General features: G+C 43.1%; 1 protein-coding gene and 1 non-coding gene across 2 annotated transcripts in view; both read right to left on the bottom strand.

Moving 5' to 3' along the window:
* Nucleotides 1-27,474, bottom strand: part of TMEM131L (transmembrane 131 like) — a gene marked incomplete in the record, with an annotated part of 1,995,267 nt that overhangs the window by 958,298 nt on the left and 1,009,495 nt on the right. Inside the window, 1 exon segment of the mRNA XM_044062407.1 lies at nt 1,616-1,682. Within this exon segment, the coding sequence (XP_043918342.1) occupies nt 1,616-1,682 (67 nt within the window).
* On the bottom strand, nt 26,176-26,257 carry TRNAL-UAG. The gene has a single exon. It is a non-coding gene; the product is annotated as a tRNA-Leu (tRNA).

A 27,474-nucleotide genomic window follows, 5' to 3' on the forward strand; every position in this document is an offset into this window, starting at 1 on the left:
CCTCAACTCCTACATCGGCAGTTGGTGGGGTATCGGGAAGCGGAGGGGCAGGAGAGGAAGGCTTAGGAACCGTGGCCTTCTTTCACAGAGGTTCGTGTTCAGCCTCCGATGCGGAATCCATTCCAAGAGCTAACCATTTTAGGAGCTGGTTTTCAAGGTAAAGGTTTGAAGCGGCCAGACGGCTGAGCAGGGTCTTTGGCACAAATGATTGACAAATTGAGCAGGAAGAATGGTCGTGCTCCTGGCCTAAGCAAAAAACACACCCATCATGGGCTCTTTATGGGGTATCTGGAGCCCGCATTGGCGCTTTCCCTTTTCACCTGAGATCAGCTAAAGGCTACAACAACCAAGCCTAAGCAATAACAATTAGCAAAACAAGAAAAAATAGAAACCCAACGTGTTACTTAGCTTTAATGATGCAACGTCTGTAAAGGAGCGACTGTACGATGCGTAGGTCGCGTGCGGCTGAAACGTTCTGAGGATTGTGCGTGCAGATGTTACATTCAAGGCCCCTGGTTTATGGCCTTACGTCTGACGTCCCACACACGCTGCAACAGCCAAGCTGAAGCTTTTGTATAGGTGCTGACGTACAAGTCACCTGAGGGCAGGAAATACCACTACTAGAATACTGCAACATAGAAATACAAGGACATTAATGGTGTCAGGAAATAACATCTCACACTGTCCTTGACACTGGTAATGGGCTTTCCAGAATAACATGTCTTGTGCAGAAGCACAGCAGCAAGCTAGTGAGAAACTCTTTTAAGAAGTGTTTGCCAGGTAGTTGCCCTGAAGTAATGACCTTCTGGTTAAGAATGCTCCAAACAAAGACAAAACAACTATTTTTAATGAAATGTAATATATACAGCACATTTAAATCAAAATAACAATAACACCGTACAAAACTTCAGTTGCGCAAGTACATTCTCACCTTGCTGTAAATGGTAATGTACTTGGCAAAATCCTTTAACTCCTAGAAACAACAAAAAAAAATTACAGAACTTGCACAAAGCTACAAGAACAAATACACATTCAAAACTTATCATGTATGCTGTAAAACAGTAATGAATTTTTCCACCACAAGTGGGCATATCTTTTAGCAAATGTAAAAAATTTTGGAGATTTTTTTTTTTTTTATCTTTTGTAGAAACAATTTCTAGTTTGGCATACAATAGTTCTACACAATACTTGCTTGAGCAGAGTAAAACTACCTGCTAATCTCTCACTAGTATGCGCTGTATTGTAAAGGGGAACAAGCTGACAAGGAGGAAGTATTTTGAGAATGTCATTGCATGATAAGGTACTTACCAGAATTTCAAATTGCATAAATTCAAAAATGATCAGTTCCAATATTCATTGGTGAGTGTGCATACTTCACATTCTATGTGAAGGTATGATGAATTACATGTTACAACTGTGTATGTCATAATTCCACCAGTAAAGTTTTATGTAACAGACTGTGTTAAGTTTAGATTATTATATTAAAAAATATTATGCTAATATTGTTTGCAGGTAATTACTTATAGAAAAGATGCCTCAAAGATAAGAGCATTGTACACACATGAAACAAACATCACTCACTTAAAAAAGCACCATAAAGTACGTATTTGCTTACCTGTATCTGGCACACCAGAATGACTATGTGCGCCACACAATGTTATCTTTCCAGCACATCCATTCCCCTGCAACAAAGAAAGTTAGGAACATGTATTACAAAACGTGACTGTTTTAATTGTAAAACTGCTATGCAATGCACTCAGTGCAAATCACCCCCAGCACCATTTTCTTTCAAGAAACCTTTATCGAGGAACCTTACATGAAAAATAAAAACATATGAAGGGTCTTTCTTACATTTCACCAGAAAGCTACTGCTTTGGACTAAATGCAACAGCACTTCAAAAGTTAAGATGCATTCTACTGCCAGACAATCAAAATGTCCACATACTTACACCAGAACACATGTACAATATTACTATTTCTTCCAGGGGAACATTTAACAAGTCCAGCTGCTGAGAAATAATCAGTCAGATGTCCCTGAAGAAATAACTTTATATTAGTTGATTAGGTAAACTAACACCATAATAGACCACTGAATTTGATCTTGCTGCTTGATATCAGAATTTCACATTTGAAAGAAAAAAAATGGCACAGGGTGTCTCTTCACACAACAAGTACAAGGAAGAAAGTGTACCACTGCTGAAGGAACAGTCATCAAATACAAAACTGCTCCACCTGAACAATACAACAAACAGATATAAAGCCGAGAACCAAATTTTGCTTTGCAAAAGTGCCACAACAAAGACATCAAATGGAAAAGTACCGAAGCATGCTATAGTACAGCCAAAGGAAAAAATGCACTATAATAAATTTTACTGTAATGTTACTGCAGATTCATCTTCAATAACGGACTACAGAAGAACACAAACTGGAACAGCCCAAAGAAAGAGAATTTACTTAATGCTGTCCCAAAAATGTCACCTGGCTGCTTTAGCATGGGTAACCTTAATTTTAGAATAGGCAATGCCTGTGGGATGCAGCCATCAATTTGGGGCAACTGCTCCTATCTGGAGGGGTATACTTTATTTCTGGAAAATCTACAGCTATGTGTAGAAGTTAAAAAGGGATGGGAGGGTTCTAAAAAATCTGTTTGTAGTGTTCTTATTGGAGCAAAAAATCTTGAAATGTGACATGATTTCAAATGGAGATGAGAAGCAGCAGCTGCATGACAGTTTAGCCCAAATTAAATAGTTCAGCAAGAAAATCTAATAGAGACTTTAACGGAGAGGAAAAAAGTATCAAACCCTCGATACTCCACCCATATCACAAAACACTTCCATTTACTCAAACACACCTTCCTAGTAGATGGCTTCTGGGGTGAGAACACAATATACACAACATCAGACAGCTTGGGATTCCTGGCAATCAAGGGAACAAGAGTACCTATGCGGTTAATTTTAGGGACTGCAGACTGGGAGGATCTAGACCAACTGAATGAGAAATGAGATCCAGAGTGGAATCCTGAACCCAGGGGCAACAGAAAGGGGCACCACACATGAATAAGCCAGAAGGGAGATATGAGGTTCACTGTCATTCTGCAATGGACTGAGTTCTGAAGAAATTTGACAATCAAGGGAACTGGAGGTCATGTGGCCAAGCATACAGGAGAGCATCTCTGAGCGACTGCCCCTTAAGAAGAACTAAGGCATAATGGCAGTTACATTTGGTGCTGGAGGGGGAAGCTAAAGGTTTGCAACATGAGGTGCTCCAGTGCAGAAAGATCCGAGCTGCAACACTAGAACTCAGAGACCACTCATGAGGGAAAAGAATATTTCTGCTCAAATTGTTGTCCAGAATGTTGGACCTCCCCAGCATGTGCACTGCAATCAGAAACTGCTGACATGAAATCTCACACTGCCAAACCCTTATGGCATCTCGACAAAGAGAAAAAGAACGTGTTCCCCATGCTTGTTCACATACCACACAATGGACATACTGTCTTGTCTGGATCAAAATCACACCACTGGGAAGGACATCCTGCAATGCAAGGAGGACAGCCCTCATCTCCAGGACACTGATGTGAACGCTGGCCTCCATTGATGACCAGGACCCTTGAACAGTCTTTCCTTTGAAATGCAGCCCCCACCAAAAAAGGGAGGTGTCGGTTTTTATCTGTGGCCATGGGATGGGGAAGAACAAATGGTCTCCCAGTGGTCATTAAGGGTGACTGTAACCACCACCGAATATGACACACTTTTGTCATCCTGACAGAAATGTCCATTGGAAGAGTCACATAGGACCCACTGCACTGCAAACGTCTACTGCAGAGCCCTCACGTGATACCATGCTAAAATGACCTACCCTACTGAAGCTCACATGCGAACTAACAGTTTCAAAAGCAAGTGATCTGGAAGTTTTGAAAGGGCAAGTACTGATATTGACTGGGATCAAAGGCCAAGAGCTTGGCGATTTGGTGGATGGTTTTCAAGTGGCAACTTATGAATTCTAATGTTTTGACTGGTTGTAGACTTGACTTTAGACAATGGATAGTTATCCATAAATGGCTACAAAACCAGAGCAACGTATCTTTGGCCTGTGATTAGTAATACTCTACTGGGGGCAGTGAGGAGCCAAATGTCCAGGTATGGAAAGACCTGAAATCCCTAAAGCAAGGCTACAGCCACTTCCACACACTTGGTGAACACCTAGGGGGCGGTGGTGAAACTTGAAAGGAACGACTCTGAATTGGTAATTACTGGCCCCCAGCCAGAAATGCTGAAACATCCTAGATCACTGCTCTATCTTGATATGATGCAAGGTGCCCTTGAGGTCTACACAGCGCACCCCCATTGTCCTTCCTGAGCAGAGGTAAAATAGACTGAATCATGGACTACCCAGAATTTGGCCTGTTTCACAAAAGGATTCAAATCCAAAATTAGCCAGAGGTCCTTGTTCTTCTGAGATACCAAAACAAACCTTGAGTAAACCCTAGATTGTCATGGTACCTCTTGAATGACTTGACTTGCCAGCAGCTTCTGAATCTCTATCACTGCCAGCAGTTTCTAATGTGGTGGAACATCTAGGAGACGTTTCTGACCAAGCTTTGGGATTTCTAAAAAGGGAATGGTATAACCTGTGGATATGACTCAACACCCACACGTCTGAGGTGATGGCATCCCAAGCTTCTGGGTGAAGAGTCAAGTGACTTCCGACTGCCTCCAGAGCAGAACAGTTGGGCAAACTTTCAGAATTGTTGAAAGGGCTGTCAAAGAAAGCAACATGGAAGCCCTGACTTTGCGGACTGCCCCTGCCTCATGGGCAGTGCCCATTATACTCCCCCCCCCCCAGCTGCGGGAGGAACCCTCATAAGGAGCATCATGAGAAGCCTGCTGTGATTTTCTACAGAAGAGCCATTTGCCCCCCCTTTCTGACTCCTTGAGAAGTTACACAGAGGGATAGCAAAACACACCTCTAGGGTGGTCAACATCTTCCCACCTTGCTTGCTCCTAGCAAGAATGTCCTTAATTTTAGGCCCAAACAGGGATGAGCTATTAAAAGGGTTGTTAACAAAGGACATGTTGAAGCAGTCCACAAACTTCCACAGCCACATCGAAGAGCTGCTTCAAACCCGATGCCAGCCACTTGGGATCCTTCATCAGCTGCATATGAAATGAACCACATGAAAACATTGGCAATGGACTGAAGAGTAGATAACTGAGTCTCCAGTGTCTTCTGAACCTTCAGAGACTGTTGCATCTTAATATTCCTCAAGATGTCAGCTACAAAGCTGCTCTGATGCCTTGTCAAGTGGGATAAGTAATTGAGTGCCCTCAAAGAGAATGTCACAGAGACATAAGATCGCTTCACCAGACTGTCCAAAGCCCAAGATTCTAAGTTCGGGGGATGGGCCAAGGAATTCTCCTCAGAGATTTCCTTCTTTGTGGCAGCTGCCACCATGATCACATCAACAGATGGATCCTTACTCTAGTATGGTCAATGCTTGGGAGAAACAAAAATTTTGTCAGGCTTCTTAGGAATGCATTCCACCATGTCTGGTTCCTTCCATGCCATCTGAGATATGAGGTTGAACCCCTTATCTATGGATAAGGAAGAACCCTAGAAAAAACAACACAGTAAACAGTACAAAAACAATATGCTAAACTGGTTCCCATTTATAACCTCGAAATACTGAAATATCGAATTTCAGTATCCGAAGACCATAAAAGAGAAACTTTAGAATAGCGAAAGTGGATAAGCGCAAATCCAAATATCTCGAATCTGCACTTATGCATTTACGCTACGTGATGTGAAGTGTTTGGCTGGGATGGTGTCCGGAATTTAAGGTGAGTGAGTGTATACGAGTGTTTCTGTAAGTTGTATGTGTGGGTTAGGGTAGAGAGGTGGAAGTATGAGTGCGAGTGTGAGTGTGGGATGTGTTGATGTTTGTGGGATGTGTGGTGTGTGTGTGTGTGTGTGTGTGTGTGTGTGTGTGTGTGTGTGTGTGTGTGTGATGTGTGCGTGTGTGTGGGTGCGAGGGACTGTAGAATGTCTGGGTGTGAGGTTTTTTTTTTTTTCTATATGTGCCATCTCGGTGTTGGTATATATAAGTAGGGGGGTGCATGTAGTGTAGGGTTGTATAGTTTAGTATAGTTTATAGCTGTGGGTAGAATGGTGTATGTGTTGTATGGTGTATTTATGTCTGTGATTGCGTGTTTCGGGATTGTGAGTCATTCGCCTTTACAGTTTCGAGATACTGAAATTCGAGATTTCAGTATTTCGAGATTATAAAGGGGAATCGCTAAAATACACATTAGCCTAGAGAAAAAAAACTACCCTACACAGAAACAGAGAGTCAACATTGTAGGTAAAAAAAATCTCAAGGAGGCAGGAAAAGCCTGCTACTAATTACACACACACTAAAAAGCTAAAAATTCTAAGAGAAACCTTAATACCTAAACCTAGCTAAGCTACCTAATCTATAACTAACTATATTTAAAGGGTAGGGGAAGAAACAATAGGAAAAACACTAAAAAGGATACATTTTTACTGAGTCATAGCTCAAGCTGCTGACTGGAATGGCAGCAAACTTCATCTGGGGTATCTGCTAGGGAGTGGGAGGTTTTGGGTAGGGGAGGCAGAGTCCGGCAAGTTGAAGTCTAGAGGATTTGGCCGGTGTCAGATGCGAAAATCCACAGGTTGAAGCCATAACAATTCCCTGGATATTTCTTCCCATAATATTTACTTCCCTGGACCCTTGTCTAGCAGGGTGACCGACATGATCCCCGGGGTGAATTTCCCATCTCCCATCCAATCGTCAAGGCTCCTTTTGAAGAGGGCCAAGAAGGCGCTCTGCTTGACATGTATGGCCAGTCTATTCCAGAGTATGGGGAGTCTCTGGGTCCGGAATGTTTCCCTCCAGCATGTTTTGTTCATTGTGATGACAAGGTTTAGATCCCTGGAGCGTGTGGCTCTGAGGGATTGGGACTGCTTTAAGTGGAGCATGTCCAATAGCTCAGGGTTTGACATGGCCTTGTATGTTAAGCAGAGATCGCCTCTGAGTAGACGATATGTCAGAGTACAGCTGGAGTTTTTTTTAGACGGTCAGCATAAAGCATCTGCTTTAGGCCTGTGATTCTTTTAGTGAGATATTTCTGCGGCCTTTCCAGCTGTTGCAGATGTCTTGTGAGGTACATATCAAACGAGGTAATGCACTCTATAATGGGTCTAATGAGGGATGAGTACAATGGGATAATTATCTCCTTTTTTTTGGATGAAACGCCCTTAGTGATGAGGTGTGCCACATAGAAAGATCTCATGACTGTTGTGGCGATGTGGTTATCGAAGGTGAGACCACTGCCCACCTGTGTCCCTAAGTCTCTATTCACACTTTTGGTGTTTAGTGTACTGCCACCTATGTGGTAATTCATGGGTACATGTTTTTTCCCAAAGGGGATAACTATACATTTCTTGGCATTAAGCTTGAGCCCATGGCTCTGGCACCAAGCATCTGTTTCTGTAAGGCCCTTTTGTAGAATATGCACATCATTTGGGGATTCAATAATGGCTCCCAGTTTGCAGTCATCTGCAAATTTTGTTAGCCAGAGTCCCTTAGTGTTGGCCTGTACTTCAGAGAAGTAGATGCCAAACAAGAGCGGTCCCAGGACTGAACCCTGAGGTACTCCACATGTCACTTTTCTGGAGCTGGATTTGGAGTCTGCTACTTTTACAGTCAGGTTTCTGTCAGTAAGCCAGTTGGCCACCCATTGAGTGATGTAGGAATTTATGCCCAGCTTAGTAAGTTTATCTATGATTCCAGAGTGGGGGATGGTGTCGAAGGCTTTGGCGAGGTCCAGATAGGCTGTGTGGACCGCCTTAGCCTCGTCCACAGCTCTGGAGACTGATTCAAAGAAGTCAATCAGGTTCAGGAGACAAGCTCAGCTCTTCACGAACCCAAACTGGGTGGGGTCCAGTGTTTGAAGGCTGCCAATGTCTTTGTTTATACGTTCCATGATAAAGCGTTCCATGCCCTTGCAGATCAGGCTTGTCAGACTAATGGGACGGTAGTTCCCTGGATCCAAGGTGGATGCCCCCTTGTGGAATGGGATAACTGTAGCTGTGCGTCACTCAGTGGGCACAAAGCCTGAGGTGAGGCTATGATTAAACATGACACTTAGGTGAGGTGCCAGTTCATTTTGTAGTCCATGTAGTACACAGCCTGGGATGTCATCTGGTCCCATGGATACTGTATTCTTAGCTTTGGAGAGTGTGGTTTCTACCTGTGTGGCCGTGATTACCAGAATTTGGCAATCTTTTGGTATTGAGATGGGCCCTTTAGGGGGTGAGAGGGGGGTGAAATTGGCAATGAATTGATCTGCCAGGATACTGGCAATATCCTTGGGATCAGTATATTTAATGCTATTCTGTTGTAGCTCGGAGCAGATCTGAGCATTGCCGTTTAGATTTTTGACATAACTATAGAATGTCTTGTGGTTGTCTTTGGAATCTTTGGCAATTTTATTTTCGTAACTAGCTTTTGAGGATTTTATGAGGGATCTCAGCTTCTTACTGAGGCTGGTATGGGAGTTTTTTTGCATCCTGGGATTTTCCTCTTTTCTGCAACAGTTTCTTCCTTCTGTTGTATAGTTTGTTTATAGCAGGGGACCACCAGATTGGCTTCCTTTTTTTGGAGGAGTGCATCTTGGTTTTATTTGGGATGGCACGATTCATGCATCAGTGGATGTGCTCGTACAGTGCCTTAGTGTAGGATTCAGCAGTCAAACTTTCAGCTCCCGTCTGCATGGGTGTCATGAAATTTGTCACTTCTGACTTGAGTAGCATGAAGTTGGCTTTGGAGAAGTTTTTTACGGAGGTTTCCTTACTGGGGGGTGGGGGTGGAATGCGGATGTCAAGGGTGATTAGCTTATGGTCAGACCTGACCAATGAGGGGGTGACCACTGGTGTGGAGCATCTATCTCCCATGTTGGTAATGACCAGGTCTAGGATATTGGAGCCCCTGGTGGGAAAATGGATTAGTTGATCTAGGGTGTTGGAATTTATGAATTCCAAGAACCATTGGGAAAAGGTGTTGGTACCCAAGTAGTTTGCCCAGTTAATGGCAGGGTAGTTGAAATCACTCAGTATTAGGATGTTTGGTTGCATCTTAATATTTTCCAGTATGTTTAGAAAGTTGTAGTGAGAATCTTGGGGCATGGTGGGGGATCTGTAGCAAGCTACAATTTGGATTGCAGTCTTAACTAGTGTTAGTTGCACCTGGAGAATTTCAAATGCATTGTGTTGGGCAACTAGCCTGGAGGTGTGAATATCCTTGGTGAATATGGACACTCCTCCACCTTTAGTGTTTCGGTCTTGGTTTGGTGGCTGAAAAGTGTGGTAAGAGTTGTAGCCTGGTATTGCAGGTGTGCTCTCTGGAGCCTTGAACCAGGTCTCAGTTACTGCACAGATATCGGTGTTCTCCATTTTTAGGAGTGCCTCGAGAGAGTGCATTTTGAGGTTTAGACTTCTAGCACTGCGTAGCAATTCCTTCAGATTTTGCATGCTTGGATCTGTTACGGTGGTGGTTTTGTCCTTTAAACCTTGCCTAAAAAAGGCACTACAGGGGTGGCAAGAGCTTTAGCCAGTAACCTGAATCCCAGCGGGGACAGGTGCAGACCATCTCTGGCAAAGCATCGTGGTTTGTCAATCATGTCGTCCCAGACAGACAGATACTGGATCCCCTTTGAATGACACCAGAAGCTTACCCAATTGTTGAAGTCAATCATTTTTCCTTATACTGTGGTATCATTCTGGGCGAAGGCAGGGTCATACCTGCCTGGGCCACATGATCCGAGAGCTCTTCCATGTCTATATTCATGTAGTCCAGGGAGGTACGTCTCAAGTCATTCACTCCAGCATGGACAATGACAGAGTCGTATTTGTACTTGTTGTGGAGTGACTTCAGTGCATGTGTTACGTGGCGGATCCTGGCACCCGAAGGCAGCTGACTGTAATTTTCTCCTTGTTCAGCCTGGTGAGTGGGACATCAGTGTGCCTGACTACAGAGTCACCTATGACTAAATTGTTGGGTACGTTTGTCTTGCCTTAGGGGGTGTTGTTGGGTGGCACACTGGTGTTGTGAGCTATGTGTCACTTTGGTTGCAACTGGTGTTTGTTTGCATTTCAGCTTCGGAGGTCCTTGTTGCTTAGGCAGGTTAATGTTAAGGGCCTCCACATATGTGGGTTTAGTGTTGCTGTGTGTGGGTGTTGACGGTGTGGGTTTTGAAGGGCTATGTGTTACTTGAGGTGTAGTGCAGGTGTTAACCTTCTCCTCCTGACTGTCTAGCACAATCTTGGCTGGAGACAGCTTTGCTTCTAGTTTGACTATGTAAGTGCATCTCTCGCAGGTTGTAGTGTTGGGTGGTAGGAGGAGAGGGTTGTCTGTGTACATGAGGCAGTTGCTGCATTGCCCCAATATGCCCAGATTCACCAGGTGGACAGGCAAAATCACCGGAAGCTGACCCTTGGACATGCCTGTTTAGATGCGTTTTTTGTAAAGTACAAGGGCTGTTTTCCCTTACCTTTGCAACGTACTTTGCAATTATAGGCTGTTTAGTGCCTACGATTAATTTCTCCTTATTAACAAGGAGAGTTGAGTGCTTGTATTAGTTTAAGGCTTCCTGGTGCATTCCAGCAGGTTCTAGAGCAAATGCTAGCCACAGGGGTTCAGATTTTAGTGCTACTACTGAGAAACCAGCTAGTTCTAAGGGGAAACTTGATGAGCAGACCTTCTGGCACTTGGAATAGTTTAACCGTAGCCCCGCGGTGCTACACAATGCGAAAAACATGCAAACATATGTGTTTTTAAGCCAGAAAGTTGAAAGTGATAGAAATCCGAAAATGGCTAATAAAGTTACAATTTCAGAGCTGGAATCCACTCCTCTAATGTTAGATAAGCAGTACAATGCTCACCACTCCCACTGGTAGGCAGTAGGACTTCCCTCTACCACAGTCCACAGCAAAGTCTGGATAGCTCTGAACACAGAAAAGAAAGTCATCAAACTAGCAAAGCCTGGGATCTGGACTATACTAGCTAGGAAAGGCAGGAAACGAGCAAAGAAGATAAATTTTTTATTTTTTTTTTTTGGGGGGGGGCGTTGGTTAAAACAGGCTAAACAACGCAATAATACAGTAAATAAACACAGAAAAGGCTAACACACTTGAGTGTGTAGCCCTAAACAGTAAATGCAATTAAAACTCTACAAAATTAGCAATTTAAAACTTTTTAAATGAACCAAGGCAAGTGCACAACTGAAAAATGATTTAAGAGGCAGTAATACAGTAGAATAAGTAGCTAGTCTATATATACAGAAAAGCAGCTAAAACAAACACAAACAATTCAGATGCAGTGCAACCTACAGCACTTGAGTTGTAGCAATATTAAGACACACACAGCTTTAATAAATGCACTAAAATATACTCATTTCCAAAATGTCTGAGAAGCACAGTCAGAACACAAGGATATTCAGGCAATTTATATATATATATATATATATATATATATATATATATATATATATATATATATATATATATACACACACACACATTTTTTTTTTTTTTTTTTTTTTTTAAGAAAGGGAAAAAGGAGGAACAGAAGGAAAGAAACTAAGTGGGTTGGCCTTCTCGGATGTTCTCTCTGTATTGGGTAGAATGAGCTAATGACACTAGACGGGGAGGAGTGTCCAAGATCAAATTTAGAGTAGGGGTGGACATCTGCAAGACCAGCAGGTATAAAGACAAGATGCCAATAGGGAGGGAGGGAGGATGGGAAGCTATTTTAAGCTGAAAACACTACAGAAATGTTTATCACAGCAGAAAACCAGCAGTGAGCCAACAGCTATGAAACACAGTACAAGTATGCAGTATACAATAAAATTGCTATAAATATCTAGAATAAGTAATAACTACTAAAAAAAAAAACAGGTTACCTATTGCTATATTTCACAGATCAGGTGCTCCTCCTCAGATAGTTCTGTGTGTAATGGCTGAAACACTCAAGTTAACTTCTTAAGTAACAGAAAGTTGAAACCTGAAACAACTTTAAAAAAAGCTCAAAAGAACCAATGAGGTGCTTTCTCCAAGCCTTAGACCTGGCAACCCAACTAGACAATGACCATAAACACTAAACTCTCACCGAAGTGGGGTGTGGTCTTTGCTAAAGTACAGTTTTGTACCTACCATAAATGTAGATGTTCGAGTGTATATACTGCTGCAGTCATCACACTTGGGTTATCCTGCCATCAGACGGTCCCACAGTCGGCCGAATCCCAAAGTCTTGGTCCGGCGTCAGTTGTCATCGCTTCTTCCCTGACGTCAGTGCGACAGGGGGATAAAAAAGGCAGCCAACGCCATTTTCTTCAGTTTTTCTTGCCCCAGATGTCAGGTGCCCCCAACTAGGAAGGCAATACAAATAACTATGCAAAAATACCTTAGTAGATAAACAACAGTACTAGCTGTTAGCAAATACACCATACAGACATGCATCCAATAGATTGATGTACATGGAGTTATAACTAACACCCTGGTATGTAGAGGGGATGGTGGGAGGGTAACCTGGACTGCAGCAGTATATACACTCAAACATCTACATTTATGGTAGGTACAAAACTGTACTATGTTCATCGTGTTATACTGCTGCAGTCATCACACTTGGGTTGAATCCCAAAGCTATGGATGGGTGGCTGGTACTAAACTGGGTTAGGTGAAGCTAGGATGCCCTGCAGAACTGCAGTGGCAAAACCAGCTCTGGTTTGTGAGTATAATGGAAGGTGGTAGTGCTTGGTAAAGGTGTGCACTGAACTCCAAGTAGCTGCCTCCAGAATGTCCTTGGTTGGAACCCCCCTGAGAAAGGCTGCTGAGGTTGCTGTAGCCCTGGTAGAGTGGGACCTAATATTAACAGGCACTGCTTTCCCATGGTGCGAGTAGCAAAAGCGGATACAATGTGCTATCCATTTGGAGATGGTCTGTTTTGAAATAGCCTTTCCTTGTGAACCTGCAGCATAGGATACAAAGAGTTGGTCAGTTTTTCTGAAGGTCTTTGTCTTATCCAAATAGTAACATAGCTGTCTGTGAATGTCCAAAGAGTGAAGGAGTCTTTCTCCTTTATTCTGGGGGTTTGGATAAAAGGTGGGTAAATGAATGGTCTGCTTCAAAGCCACACTGGATACTACCTTTGGCATAAAGGTACGGTTAGTATGTAAAGAGACTCTGTCCTAATGGAAAATGATGAAAGGTTCCACTGCCATAAGTGCCTGTAGTTCTGAGACCCTGCGTGCTGAGGTGATAGCCAGCAACAGAGCTGTTTTCCATGACAAGTATTGTAGTTCTGCTAAGAAGGCTGGTTCGAATGGAGGCAGTGTTAATTTTTCTAAAACGAAGTTGAGGTCCCAAGCTGGCGTTGGGGGTTTTCTGGGGGGTCTTATATTCTTAGCCCCTCTGAGAAACTGCCTTAGTAAAGGGTGTGAGAATATGGGAGGATCCGTATTATATTGAGCTGAAATGGCAGAAGCATGGATCTTAATGGATGAGAAAGAAAGGCCTTTGTGTAGCATCTCAGTTAAGTATTGCAGTATTTGAGGAATGTTTGGTATCCAAGGATTCTGGCCTTTAGCCTGGTTCCATGCACAAAATCTTTTCCATTTGTCTGAGTAAGTTTTTCTGGTGCTGGGCCTCCTGGCCTCCAAAATGACATTCAGGACGTCCTTTGAGAAAAGTGTTGATTGATAATTCAAGGTATTCTCCATGCAGCTAAATTTAAAGTCCTGAGCTGACTGTGAAGGATCTGAAAGTTTTGCTGAGTCAACAGAAGTGGGAGTTGAGGTAAGATCCATGGAGGGCTGTGAGTCAAGGTCCTTAGTAATGGGTACCAGTGCTGACATGGCCAGTCCGGAGCAATGAGGATCATTTGTGGTCTCTCTGATATGACTTTCAGTAATACCTTGGTCAGGAGAGGTAGTGGTGGGAAGGCATAGAGTGTCAATGCTGTCCAACTGAATGATAGGGCATCCACTTTCCAGGCTAGGGAATGATAAGTCCTTGTGCAAAATTTCTGTAGTTGGCAATTGTTGGGGGAGGCAAATAGATCTATGTCTGGGCGTCCCCACCTTTGAGTTATCATTGAAAATACTTGTGGGTGTAGTCTCCACTCGTGAGGATCTGCCAAATTTCTGCTTAATTCATCTGCCAATATGTTTTCCTTTCCTGGCAGGAATTGTGCTTGCAATTGTACTTGGTAAGTCAATGCTGTGTTCCACAAGGTCATTGCCTGTCTGCATAAAGGGTAGGAGTGAGTTCCTCCCTGTTTGTTTATGTACCACATAACTGTGGTGTTGTCTGTCCTTATTAGTAGTTGTCCTGGATGCAAGAGGTCCTTGAAGGCTGCCAGTGCATTTTGCACAGCTAGCATCTCCTTTTGGTTGATGTGTAGATGCATTTGTTTTGCAGACCATTTGCCCTGTATGCACTGTCCTGCCATGTGTGCTCCCCAGGAGTAGTCTGAAGAATCTGTTGTTATAGTTTGGTTTGCTGGAGGTAAGACAAAAGGAAGACCCTTGTTTATTTGACATGCTTGAGCCCACCACAGGAACTCTTTTTGAAGGCAGGAAATGAGAGGTATACTTGTTTCGAGGCTGTGCCTGTATTGAGTCCATACACTTCTCAGGTACCATTGTAATTTCCTCATATGCAGCTTTGCATGTGGAATTAGTTGAATGCAGGATGCCATGAACCCCAATGCTTGCAGGATTTTCCTTGCAGTGAGCTGGGTAAAAGTTGCCATCTTTTTGAAGTATTGAGTCAGTTGTTTTTGTTTGTCTGGCGTGAGATAAGCCATCTGGGCCGTTGTATTTAAGCTGGCACCCAGGAATATTATGTCTTGTGAGGGTATTAGCTTAGATTTTTTTTTGTTTACTGTGTACCCTAGGCAACTTAGCAGCTTTGTTACAAATGCCAGATGCTGTAATAGAATGGCCTTGCTGTCCGCTTGGATCAGGCAGTCGTCCAGATATGGATAAATTTGTATTCCTCGTTGTCTGCAGTATGTAATTACTGATGCCAGGCATTTCGTAAATACTCTGGGCGGAGTAGATAAGCCAAAGGGCAATGCAGAGAATTGATAATGCGTTGTACCTGCCAAAAATCTGAGGTATCTTCTGCAATCTTGTCTGATAGGGACATGCAGGTATGCCTCTTTGAGGTCCAACGTTACCAGCCAAGACTCCTTGCCCAGCATGGGAAGAAGCTGCTGTAGTGTGAGCATTTTGAATTTGGGTACCTCCAGGTATGTGTTTACAATTGAGAGGTCTAAAATGGGTCTCCAGGCTTTGTCCTTTCTTGGTACCAGAAACAGTCTTGAGTAAAAACCTTGACCTTGCTCCTTTGTAGGTACCTTTTGAATTGCTTTCATATCCATGAGAGCTGAAATTTGTGTTTGTGCCTCTGCCCATTGGTTTGGAGGCAGATTTGGCATGCCTCTCATCAGTGGTAAAGTGTGGAAATAAAATCTGTAGCCTCGGGTAATAATATCCAGAACCCATTTGTCCTTTGTTATGATGTGCCAATTTTGTGGAAATAGAGCCATTTTCCTCCCAAAGGTGCTGCCAGGGCAATTTTGCTTGGCAGGCGAAGAGGGAAGTCATTGTGTTTGTTTCCTGAGGGGTTGAGATCTTTCGTCTCCACCTCTTTGAGTTGTTGTATGCCATTGTCTAGGCCTGAAAGAACCTTGTGGCTGTCTTCTGCCCCTTGGGCATCTGTACCTACCCCTTTGGGGTCTGTCTGATGCAGGAAAGGACCAGTTTTTTGATGGCCAGTTTCTGCTGAAACGAGGAGGTTGTACCTGTAAAAAATCTTTAACTGTCTGCATAGATTTTGCCTTTTCTTCCATTTTCTTTAAAACTTCCTCTGCTTTGACACCAAATAACACATCTTTCTGCAATGGAACATCCAATAACTTTGCTTTGACATGTTCTGGTAAGGCTTGCTCTTTTAGCCAAGCATGTCTACGTATTACAGATCCTGTGACAGCTGCTCTACAGGAGGCTTCCAATGAATCAAAACCACACTGTAAGGCATGCTTTCCCACCTGTTCTGCTGCATGCAGCAAATCCTGCATCTCTTTGAAATCAGGTTGATCTGTCTGAGGGATCATTTTCTGCTTTAACTGTGTAATCAAGTACTGCTGGTATTTTAGCATGTGAAATTGGCAGTTTAAGGCCCTCATGGCCAAAGTGGCAGACGTATGCACTTTCTTCCCCATCTTTCTAATGCTCTGGAATCTCTCTCAGAAGGTAGTGGATTCTTAGCAGTAGAGGCCTTAACCCCCTTAAGACCCTGGGAAATGGTTTCGGGGTCTGCAACAGGGCTTTTATAAAGAAACTTATGAGAATCAGGAACTCTATAGTATCTGTCTGATTTAGCTGGTGCAGGAGGTAAGGAATCTGGGTTTAGACTAGATTCGGTGTAAACATCATCCAAAATGTCTAAAACTGGAGGAATTGCAAGGGGTCTATGCTGTGGAAGAAGAAGAAACTCACGGAGTCTTTTCTTAGAGTCAGAGTAATCTTGGCCTTCCCAGTGGAAGTGTTCCCTCATGGTGTGTAAAGTTTCCCCAAAAGAGTAGTCTTCAGGGGTGGAGACAGAGGGAATGGACTCTTCAGCATCTGAGTCTTCATAAGGAGGGAAGGAATAATCCTGGTCCTCAGAGTTAGCTGAGGAAATGGATGCTTGGTCAGAGGAAGGATAACCTTCCTCCAGTCTAGGCCTTTTGTCAGGAGGGGGTTGTGAACCCCTGATAAGGGTAATTAAATCCTCAGCCATCTTAAGCATCTGTTTTTTAGGCATAGGGGCCTATGGGGGGGGGGGTCTGTGGACCCGGTTTTCTAACTTTTAAGGGGGCTTTAAGTTTAGCATAAGACTTAATGGAGATAGTTGTCGGTTTGAAGACACTTTCAGAAACCGAAGGCCTGTCCAAAATCTCCGGATCACCGTCAGGGTTGGCGTCCGAGGGTTGAGATGGAACCGGCTCCTGAGGCCCAGCTGATTCGGTCTGGGAGGCCGTCAGAAATTCTAAATCAGCGGTAGTCAGGGGCTGTGTAGGCGCCTCGCTGAAAACCGGAGAACCGGCGGCAGGCCTTGCTGAGGCCTCGGTATCTGGTCTTGGCCTTGGTTGCCTGTCCTTATCCTTGCGTTTTTTAATCATTGCTGATATCGGTTGCTCCGACGACATGCTATAGTTAAATTTTCTGCCAAAATAATGTCGGGCGAAATCTGCCCGACGCTTGATTGTACGTTTGTTGAACCGAGCACAAAACCGACAACCAGAGACGTCATGGTCTGGGCCTAGGCAAGGAATACAATAAGAATGAAAATCCTTATAAGGTATTTGCTTCCCACAAGAAATGCAATTATTAACTTTGTCTGACATCGGTCTGAGGCAAAAGTTTCCCCAATGGGGTACTTAGCTTTAGAGAAGACTTCGGGCTGAAATTCAATTCGAAAATCTCAGGAGCTAGCCGACCGGCACTTGCGAACTGCTTCTGCTTTGGGCACCGCACGGAAAGAAAGACTGAAGAAAATGACGTCAGCTGCCTCTTTTATCCCCCTGTCGCACTGACGTCAGGGAAGAAGCGACGACAACCGACGTCGGACCAAGACTTTGGGATTCGGCCGACTGTGGGACCGCCTGATGGCAGGATAACCCAAGTGTGATGACTGCAGCAGTATAACACGATGAACATCTAAGATGGCCTGGACAATGAGCTCAGAAAACAGCCTCTAATAAACAACTAGGCCCACAAACACACTCAGGAATATGGAGAATATTACAGCTAATACCTAAACTATTTTAGGCAGAACACACTACAGAAATGTTTATCATAGCAGAAAACCAGCAGTGAGCCAGTAGCTATGAAATACAGTACAAGTATGCAGTATACAATAAAATTGCTATAAATATCTAGAATAAGCAATAACTACTAAAAATAAGCAAAAAATAAACAGGCTACTTATTACTATATATCACAGATCACGTGCTCATCCTCAGATAGCTCTGTGTGTAATACAGAGAAGACAAGATTGAATCTGCTTTCTTATTAATGTACATAAACACCCATTAGTGATTAAAATGTGATGAATTAATTTGTTTGTGTCTTTCGGCAGGGGTCGCCACAGTGGAACTCCGGTCCGCTAATGATTGGCAGTAGATTTTTTACGTGCCGAGTCTGCCAGCCCTGACGCACAACCTTCAACTAAGGTACGCCCATTCACGCATGTCTCCACACAGAAGACGCTCTAGCTAAGAATCGAATGGCACAACGTCTTGCTGTGAGGCGACAACGCTACCGCAGCACGACCACAATGTGATGAATTAATAAAGATGTTAAAAAATTACATCAACTGTGCAGACTGGACGATCCACAACTAAGAAGTACAACCTACCCGACATATTTCTGAATCTTACACTTTGCTGACAGCAGTTAATCTAATCAAGGAAGCGGTCCACCAGCAAATTACATAACACACAACATAAACTACAACATCATGCAATCAGAACAGTTTAAGTTATAGTCTTTGGACTGCTAAGATGATTTTCATGCTCAAAGTACATCTACTCATCATCTCCTGTCAAAGGTCTAAACGTGGAAGTCATTTGTTTAAACTACTCAGAAGCCTGGCACTTCTTACAGTTTGCTACATGTCGCACAGAAGATTAAATGAATCTGTATATGTCTCAACAAGGAAGCAATGTACATACCACAGCAATGGATATTAGTTATCCCTAGTCTGTCCACATCAACTGATGGATGATATCCACCATTGGTGGATCTGACCAGCAGCTTCTCCAGAGTTCAAACTCTCTCCCTTCTCCCATGATGCACCTGTCCTCTTCTGAGGCTCTCAGATTAAGTTTGCAGCCTAAATCACCACTGCGACTGACAGAAGTCAGGAACATGCAACTTCTAGTGGGGTACAAGCTTCAGGTTAGGTCTACAATGTTTTTCCAGAGATATGGGAAAAGAACAAAGAATTTGGTGTGTGTGTGTGTGTGGGGGGGGGGGGGGGCAGACCGACTCACAGGCTGAATACCCAGCTAACAAATACCTTGGATGGCATAATGACAGGATATCATATAGGGTATAAAGGAGGGATTGATTCGGAGGGAAACCGTGCCCTTGTGGAAGACTGTTTAAGGAGCTTTTGATGAAAGGGAATTCAGCTCCAATATTCACTAAGCTGAAGTGCCACTAAGAACACCATCTCCCAAGAAAGATGCTTCAAGTCAAATGAGGAGGCTAGCTCAAAGAGAATGGGATGCATCAAATGCTCCAGAACAAAGTTGAGATCCAAGGTGGGTGTGGGGTCTTTAACTGACGGTCTCAGAAGAACACTGTAGCCATTTGAAATGTCGGGACCCACTAAAGCACGTCCCAAAATACAAAGACTGAATGGCTGAAAGATAGAACTTGCATATACTAAGTCCAAAATGCCACTTCTAGGAATATTCCCTTTTCTCTGAGGTATGGTGATCTCAGAGTTGGTAAATATAAGTTTGGGGGTTAGCCCCCTGCAAAAAGAAGTCTAGAGTGATTTTTAACATACACTCTTTTCCTGCGTTTCTGGTCTTTTATTTTATTTAATTTATTTACTTATTTTTTAGCTTGTTGGCACTCAGCATTTCAACAGGGAGCCGAAAGACACTTTTGAAACAGGCCTTACAGACAAGGGAGCCCGCAGGATTTTTTGCAGGGGGGTGCAAACTCAAGCCCCGCCCATGCAGCCCCACCCCTCTGCTGTCCCCACCCACTCAGCCTCACCCCCCCACCCACGCAGCCATTCCAGTGTCCCATTACTTGGCTATTTCTCCCCATTTGTCATAGACACTGTTCAAATCTCTGTGTGCATACTGTTTTATGCTTTACTTCTACAATGATTACAGATATTTGGATTTCATTTACAACTTTTATTTCATAGTTTCATAGTTTAGTACTAGGCTATCTGCCCTGGGGCATTTGCAAGCCTAGCCCTAGAGATGTGGCTTTCGCCACCCCATGTAGTGGTACTAAGGTGTACAGAATAAATTTAGAATACTGTGCCTTTGTCTAGTAGTGACACATTGAAGACCCCCTTACTTATTAAAATTAGTTTACTGTGCCTCTGTCAAGTAGCGACACAGGGGTGACCCCCCCGGGGTAAACCTACGATCTCCCATCCACTCGTCAAGATTTCTCTTGAAGAGAGTCAGTGAGGGGCTCTGCCTAACATGAGCTGGGATTCTGTTCCAGAGTATGGGAAGCCTCTGAGTTATGAATCTGTCCCTCCAGCATGTTCTATTCATGTTTGTACTGAGGTTTAAATCTTTGGCTCTCATGGTTCTTATGGATTTGGATTTTTTGAGGTGGAGCATGTCCATCAATTCCTGGTTGGACATGGCCTTGTACGTCAGGCACAGATCACCACTGAGCAGGCGGTATGCTACTGAATAGAGCTAGAGTTTCTTTAGCCTGGTAGCATATGACATATGTTGGAGACCCTTGATCCTCTTGGTGAGGTACTTCTGGGGTCTCTCCAGCTGTTGTAAGTGCCGGGTGAGGTACATACCAAATGGGGCATTGTACTCAATCATGGGCCTGATAAGGGAGGAGTACAGGGGCACGATGACCTCCTTTGATCTGGATGTGAACCCCTTCATGATAAGGTGGGCAAGGTAGAAAGTCTTTCTAACCAATTTGACAATGTGGGTGTCAAATGAGAGGTCACTATCAACTTGGGTCCCCAGGTCTCTGATTACTTTTTCCGTACTCAGGTGGTTACTGTCTATGTGATAATTTGTGGGTACTTTGTTTTTCCCAAAGGGGATGACTATACATTTCTTGGCATTCAGTTTAAGGCCATGATTCCGGCACCAGTTGTCCATTTCGGTGAGGCCTTTCTGTAGGATGTATGTGTCAGCTGGTGTATCGACTATGGCGCCTAGTTTGCAGTCATCTGCGAACTTTGTCAGCCACAACCCTTCCATGTTTGCTTTCACATCTGAGAAGTAAATGCCGAACAAGAGGGGTCCCAGGACAGAGCCCTGTGGGACACCACTTGTGACTGGCTTTGAGTCTGACATGGCTCCCGCAATTTTGACTTTATGGGTTCTGTTCTTTAGCCAGTTTGCAACCCATCTTGTGACATATGGATTTACATTTAAGCTGTTTAGCTGATCTATGATCCCTGAGTGGGGTATTGTGTCGAAGGCTTTAGCCAGGTCCAGGTAGGCTGTATGGACTGCCTTGCCCTCATCAATGGCTCTAGTGACTGTTTCGAAAAAGTCAACCAGGTTCAAAAGGCAGGATCTGCCCTTTACAAAGCCGAACTGGGTGGGATCAAATGTCTGTAGGTCCCCGATGTTGTTGTTTATGAGTTCCATAATAATTTTTTCCATAGCTTTGCAGACCAGGCTGGTTAAGCTTATGGGGCGGTAGTTCCCAGGGTCTGTAGTGGAGCCTCCCTTGTGGAGTGGGACCACTGTTGCTGTACGCCAGTGTTCAGGTACATATCCTGTAGTAAGGCTAAGGTTAAATAACATTTTTGTATGCGGGTTTAGCTCCTCTTGGAGTTCACGTATCACTCAGCCGGGGATACCATCAGGTCCCATAGATGCTGTGTTTTTTGCTTTGCTGAGGGCGGTTCACACCTGGACATCAGAGATGACAGGGAGGTTACATTCAGCTGGGATGAGTATTTCTTCTTTTGGAGGTGAGGGAGGGGAGAGATTTGCACTGAACCTGTCTGCCAGAATGTTGGCAATATCTGTGGGTTCGGTACATTTTTTGTCGTTGTGTACTAACTCTGAGCATATCTGAGGGTTTCCGCCCAGGTTTCTAACATAACTGAAGAATGCCTTGTGGTTATCTTTAGTGTCCTTGGCGATTTTTCTCTCAAAGTTGGCCTTGGATGTTTTTATGAGAGAACGTAGCTTTCTACTAGCTGATCAGAGATGCCTTCCCTTTATGGGATTTTGCTCTGTCTTGCAGTAGCTTCCTTCTTTTGTTATACAATTTGTTTATGGCTGGGGTCCACCAGACAGGACGCTTTCCTTTGGTGGAGAGGGTCTTGGTTTTATTTGGGATTGCACGATCCATGCATTCTTGGAGATATCCGTAGAAAGCATTTGTGTAGGATTCAGCATTGTGAGATGTGGTTTCCATTGGCTCTGTGGGCTTAAATGATACCATCTCAGTCTTAAGAAGTGTAAAGTCGGCTTTTGAGAAGTTTCTCACTGTACTCTTTTGTGCTGGGGGTGGAGGTGGTAAATGTATATCCAGGGTGATTAGTTTGTGGTCAGATCTCACCAGTGAGGGGGATACTTCCGGTGTGGAGCATTTTGTCCCCATGTTTGTGATGATCAGGTCTAGTATATTATCCCCCCTTGTGGGATAGGTGACTAGCTGTTCCATTGCATTTGAGTTTATGAATTCCAGGAACCTTTGGGCTAGGGTGTTAGGGCTAGAATAGTGCACCCAGTCTATGTTAGGGTAGTTGAAGTCTCCCAATATGATGGTATTTGGTGAGACATTCATATCTTCCAATGTCTTCAGGAAGGCTGAGTGGGGTTCTTGGGATTGGGAGGGTAGTCTGTAACATGCAACCAGTTGTATAGCAGTTTTGCCTATGGTTAGCTGCACCTGGATGGTCTCCGATGCTTCATGAGTTGCCACTAACCTGGAGGTGTGGGTATCCTTGATGAATATGGACACTCCCCCTTCCTTTGTGGTTTGGGCCGGGTTTTGGGGCCGAAAAGCATGATACGAGGTAAAGCCTGGTAGCGCTGGGGTGCTCTCAGGAGCCTTGAACCAGGTCTCGGTTACAGCGCAGACATCGATGTTCTCCATACTGAGGAGTGCTTCGAGAGCCTGCATCTTGAGATTTAGACTTCTGGCATTGAGCAGCATTACCCTTAATTTTTTTCCATTTTTGTTTTCTAAGGAGGTGGGCTCATCTTTTGAGCCTTGCCTAAAAAAGGCACTATGGGGGTGGCAAGAGCCTTAGCCAATATCCGGAAGCCCAGTGGTGACAGGTGCAAGCAGTCCCTTGCAAAGCAGCATGGCTTGTCCAGCATGTCATCCCAAGCAGACAGACACTGGATCCCCCTAGAATGACACCAGTAATTGAGCCAATTATTAAAGCTGATCATCTTGTCTTTGTATTGTGGCATCATTCTTGGTGAGGGCAAGATGCTGCTCAGGGTCAGGGTCATACCAGCCTGGGCTACATAATCAGAGAGCTACTCTATGTCTCTTTTCATGTAGTCCAAGGAGGTACGTCTCAGGTCATTCACGCCGGCATGGACAATGACGGAGTCATATTTTTATGTGCTTTTGAGTGACCTGAGTGCGTGTGTTATATGGCGGATCCTAGCCCCCGATAGGCAGCTTACCGTTACCCTCTCCTTGCTCAGCCTGGTAAGTGGGACGTCAGTGTGTCTGACTATAGAGTCACCTATCACTAGTGTATCAGGCATAGTGTTTGGCCTTAAGGGCTGTGATTTATTGACACACAGATTTATTGAAGTATGTGTTGCATGTGTTATGTTTTGAGGTGGTGGTTTTTTGGGTGTCTGCTTTGGGAGCCTCTGTTGTTTTGGTAAGTTTTTTAATAGAGCCTCCGAGTATGTTTTTGTGTTATTATGTGCTTGATTTGCAGTTGGGGTAGGTCTATGTGTGACTGGGTTTGTTGTGTGTGTGGTTACCTTCTCCTCCTGTCTGGTCTTGCCAGTCCTGAGTTGAGAGAGTTCAGCCACCAGTTTGGCTATATAGTTGCATCTCTCACATGTATTTGTGTTTGTTGGGAGGAGGAGAGGGTTGTCTGTGTACATGAGACAATTATAGCATTGTCTCAAGATTCCCAGATTAACCAGCTGAACAGGAGAAGATGCTAGCAATCTACCACTCGACATGCTAGAACATTATAAGAGAGTGCTGTGCCTTTAACGGAAGTGGTTGGGGTGGTAGGTGGATGTAGTGCTACTTAAGTTTGAGAGTGCTTACTTAGAAGAGAAGCTTTGAGAACAAGTGCTAGGCTTATAATATAACGAGTAGACTGGTTATTCTAAGAGTAGAGCTTTCTAAGGGAAAATTTGAAGAGCAGACTTGGCGGAGCCAGAAAAAGTTTAACCCGCGCTATGCGCACAATCGCGCAAAGCCACGCAAATGCGGATCTTAAACAGGGAACTTCAAAAGAGCTAGAAATGGTCCAAAACAACCAATTACTACAGCTCTTGTGCTGAGGTCACTCCTTCAGGGACAGATAGGCTGCTCAAGGCTCCCCACTCCCACTGGTGAGCAAAGAAACTTCCTTCTATCCAAGTAAGGTAATGGACAACACAGGAACTACACCACAGCCCAGAATACAGCAAAGCCTGTAAACTGGTCTAAACTAGTCGAGGAGAGGTGGGAAAACAAGGATTATTTTTTTGTTTTTAGATAGAAAACATACAGAAATACAGAAGGCAGTAATAAATCAGTTACAAATTGCTAGCACACTATAGTGGGCAGCCTCAACAGTTAAATTAAACAAACAGATTTTCGATCAATTTTCGACCAGGTAAAATTTTAAGTGCAGATACTATATAATGCAGCAAACAGTTAAAAAAACAGTATAAGCTTGTTCAAAATAAGCAAGAGAAGGTATTTCAAGTAAAAAACAGAAAAAAATACTTAAATCAGGAAAGTAGTCACTTTTCTCATTTCTCTGTAGCTAGGACCACTCTGCTGGACCACGTGGAGCTGTCTCTGAGTAGTATAGCCAGAAAAAACGCTCTGAGGCGGATTTTAAACAGGGAACTTCAAAAGAGCTAGAAATGGTCCAAAACAACCAATTACTACAGCTCTTGTGCTGAGGTCACTCCATCAGGGACAGATAGGCTGCTCAAGGCTCCCCACTCCCACTGGTGAGCAAAGAAACTTCCTTCTATCCAAGTAAGGTAATGGACAACACAGGAACTACACCACAGCCCAGAATACAACAAATTTTATAGCACAAACTCTGATAGACATTTACTAAACCTAAACAAAGCAATAGTCTTACATTGAAAACAGACTTAGCATTAAAACTTCTCTACCTTTGAAACCCACATTCACTGAAACAACATTGAAACCCGCATTCAAAGAAAATGCATCTGGCCAGTGGCAGGGTAAGTTTACCTTTGGGCTGTTTTCAAATCATAGGCTCCTTGCACACATTTTTAGAACCATGGAAACATTATTTGATTCACCTTCCTAACTGTATTAATTATACTATATAATAATTGAATTATATCCCTTGTATAATATAGCATGTTTTAAATTTATAGTTCTGAACATTTTTCCTTTAAACAATGAAACAAATCATATGAACCAATAATGACAACCTGCCCAATTGAGAACATTTCAACCATAAAGGGCCACTATACTCAAACTTCTGTCATACAATCCACCAATATCAATTAATATGCAGAATCTTTGCAGAAGTAAAAGTCATCCGAATAATTCCACATTAAAGAGATCTGAAACCAGTGAATAGGTTGTTGCTAGAAAACAACTTTATATTTCAGTGTTTAATTTATAAATTCAATGCCTGCTGCCCTTGAAGAATAAATTGCCTACGTTATATTAAAAAAATGGTAAGCTGGTATATTGCAATAGGGAATGGGTGGCAAGCTGAAAACAAGTTCATAGTTATTAGACATCTCATCCAAAGGAGGACATACTCAGGACTGTAGCACTCCACCTCCTTAAAATACAAATCTACATGTTGTGGGAGTAGAACCTATAGCCTTCTGTATCAAGATGCAAGTATGCTACCTGCTGTGCTGCTTTAAAAATTCTACACCACAATAGTGATACCATTTGCTAAACAAAACAGTTGCACATTTTAAGTAGACTTAGCATGAGCAGCAGTAAATTTCTCTTCCCTTGAAGCTCACAATTCCTTGAAAATGCACTTGAAAATAAAATCCGCCTGCTAACTAACTAGGGCATTTCACTCTCTCTCTCTCACACACCTCAACCTCTTAGGTTCATAGGTTCATACTAAGCTATCTGCCCGAGGGCATTTACAAGCCTAGCCCATAAAAACACGTCACAGCAGTTCAGAGCTTTAAACTGGCAGTGGTGGGATACGAACCCACGCCTCCAGAAAGACTGGAGCCTAAATCCAGCACCTTAGACCACTCGGCCACACTACCAAGAAATCTGGACAAAGCCTAAAATAAATAGGAACAGATTATAAATATTGCTATCATGAACTTAGAACATAGCTAGAATCTGCACCTGCTTCTGACAAAGTACCTTCTTGATGACACACAGGACAAATATATATTTGTGCAGTTATTCAAATATCGACAAAAATATCTAATGTACGAAATACCAACAGTTAAAAGCAATCTAAGCACAAAACATTAATAAAACCTAATCAGATCTCAAACCAGTATTTGGTTGCACTCCCACTTCCCCTGCTAATTATATATACCATCTTCGAAGTGGTGCAACAGTGAGGAAAGGCCATATACCCTTTCCCTGGTGTAATTTCAATTTTATAGATATTTTTTCTTTAGATATTTTTAACTGTTGATATTTTGAACTTTAGATATTTTGTCAACATTTAAGCTAATATCTAAACTTTCATTTTACCTTTCACATCTTATAATACATTGCAACATTTCAAGTTAATAAAAGAAGCAAGCTAATACAGTTCTTAGTTTATGCAACCCACCCAGTCTGCATCATGCTGTACTCCCAGATCCCTTACTACATTTAGCTGCTACATCTGTTAGAAAATATATAATTAGAAACATAAAAGGCAGCAATTAATGAAATTTCTGTTTTGTCTACTTTGTAAAATGCATGGTATTTTAGGGCAAACATAATTTTATGAAAATCCAGAGGAAGAGGTTCTCTTAAGATGTTAAAGTACAGAACAGCTCCCCAGTACCCAGTACCCAGTAACTATGGTAACTAATACTTTTCGAGAAACATTATATGATATTGCAGTGCAGAATGTATCGCCATATCACACCCCACATCTTATGCATCCTGTATTTCATTGCATCAAATTTGCAAAGTAGCTGGGTAGTCTGCTGTCTTTCCCTACCAGTCACATAGTGGAGAATGTTATCTGCCATCTTTTTTTGTCAGTCTAGCTAGTCACAGCAAAATCAATCACTAGTGTGGCATGTTCTACATGTTTGTAAGTAAGCAGAGGCAAGCCTGCATGAGGCTGTCTCCATTAAATGTATATATATAAAAAAAAAAAAACTTCTGCAGTGTAAGGTTCTTCCTTTGCTTACCATTTAAAAAAAAATAACAGAGGATTATGTCTATGTCTTTATCAACCTGCTTATTGTGTTTGATTCATGAACGTGAAGAAATTCACAACAGCAAAGCTCGAGAGTTGAATCTTGAA

Source organism: Protopterus annectens, chromosome 2.part1, assembly GCF_019279795.1.
Source record: "Protopterus annectens isolate FY-2018-M chromosome 2.part1, PAN1.0, whole genome shotgun sequence".
Classification (NCBI taxonomy): Eukaryota; Metazoa; Chordata; order Ceratodontiformes; family Protopteridae; genus Protopterus; species Protopterus annectens.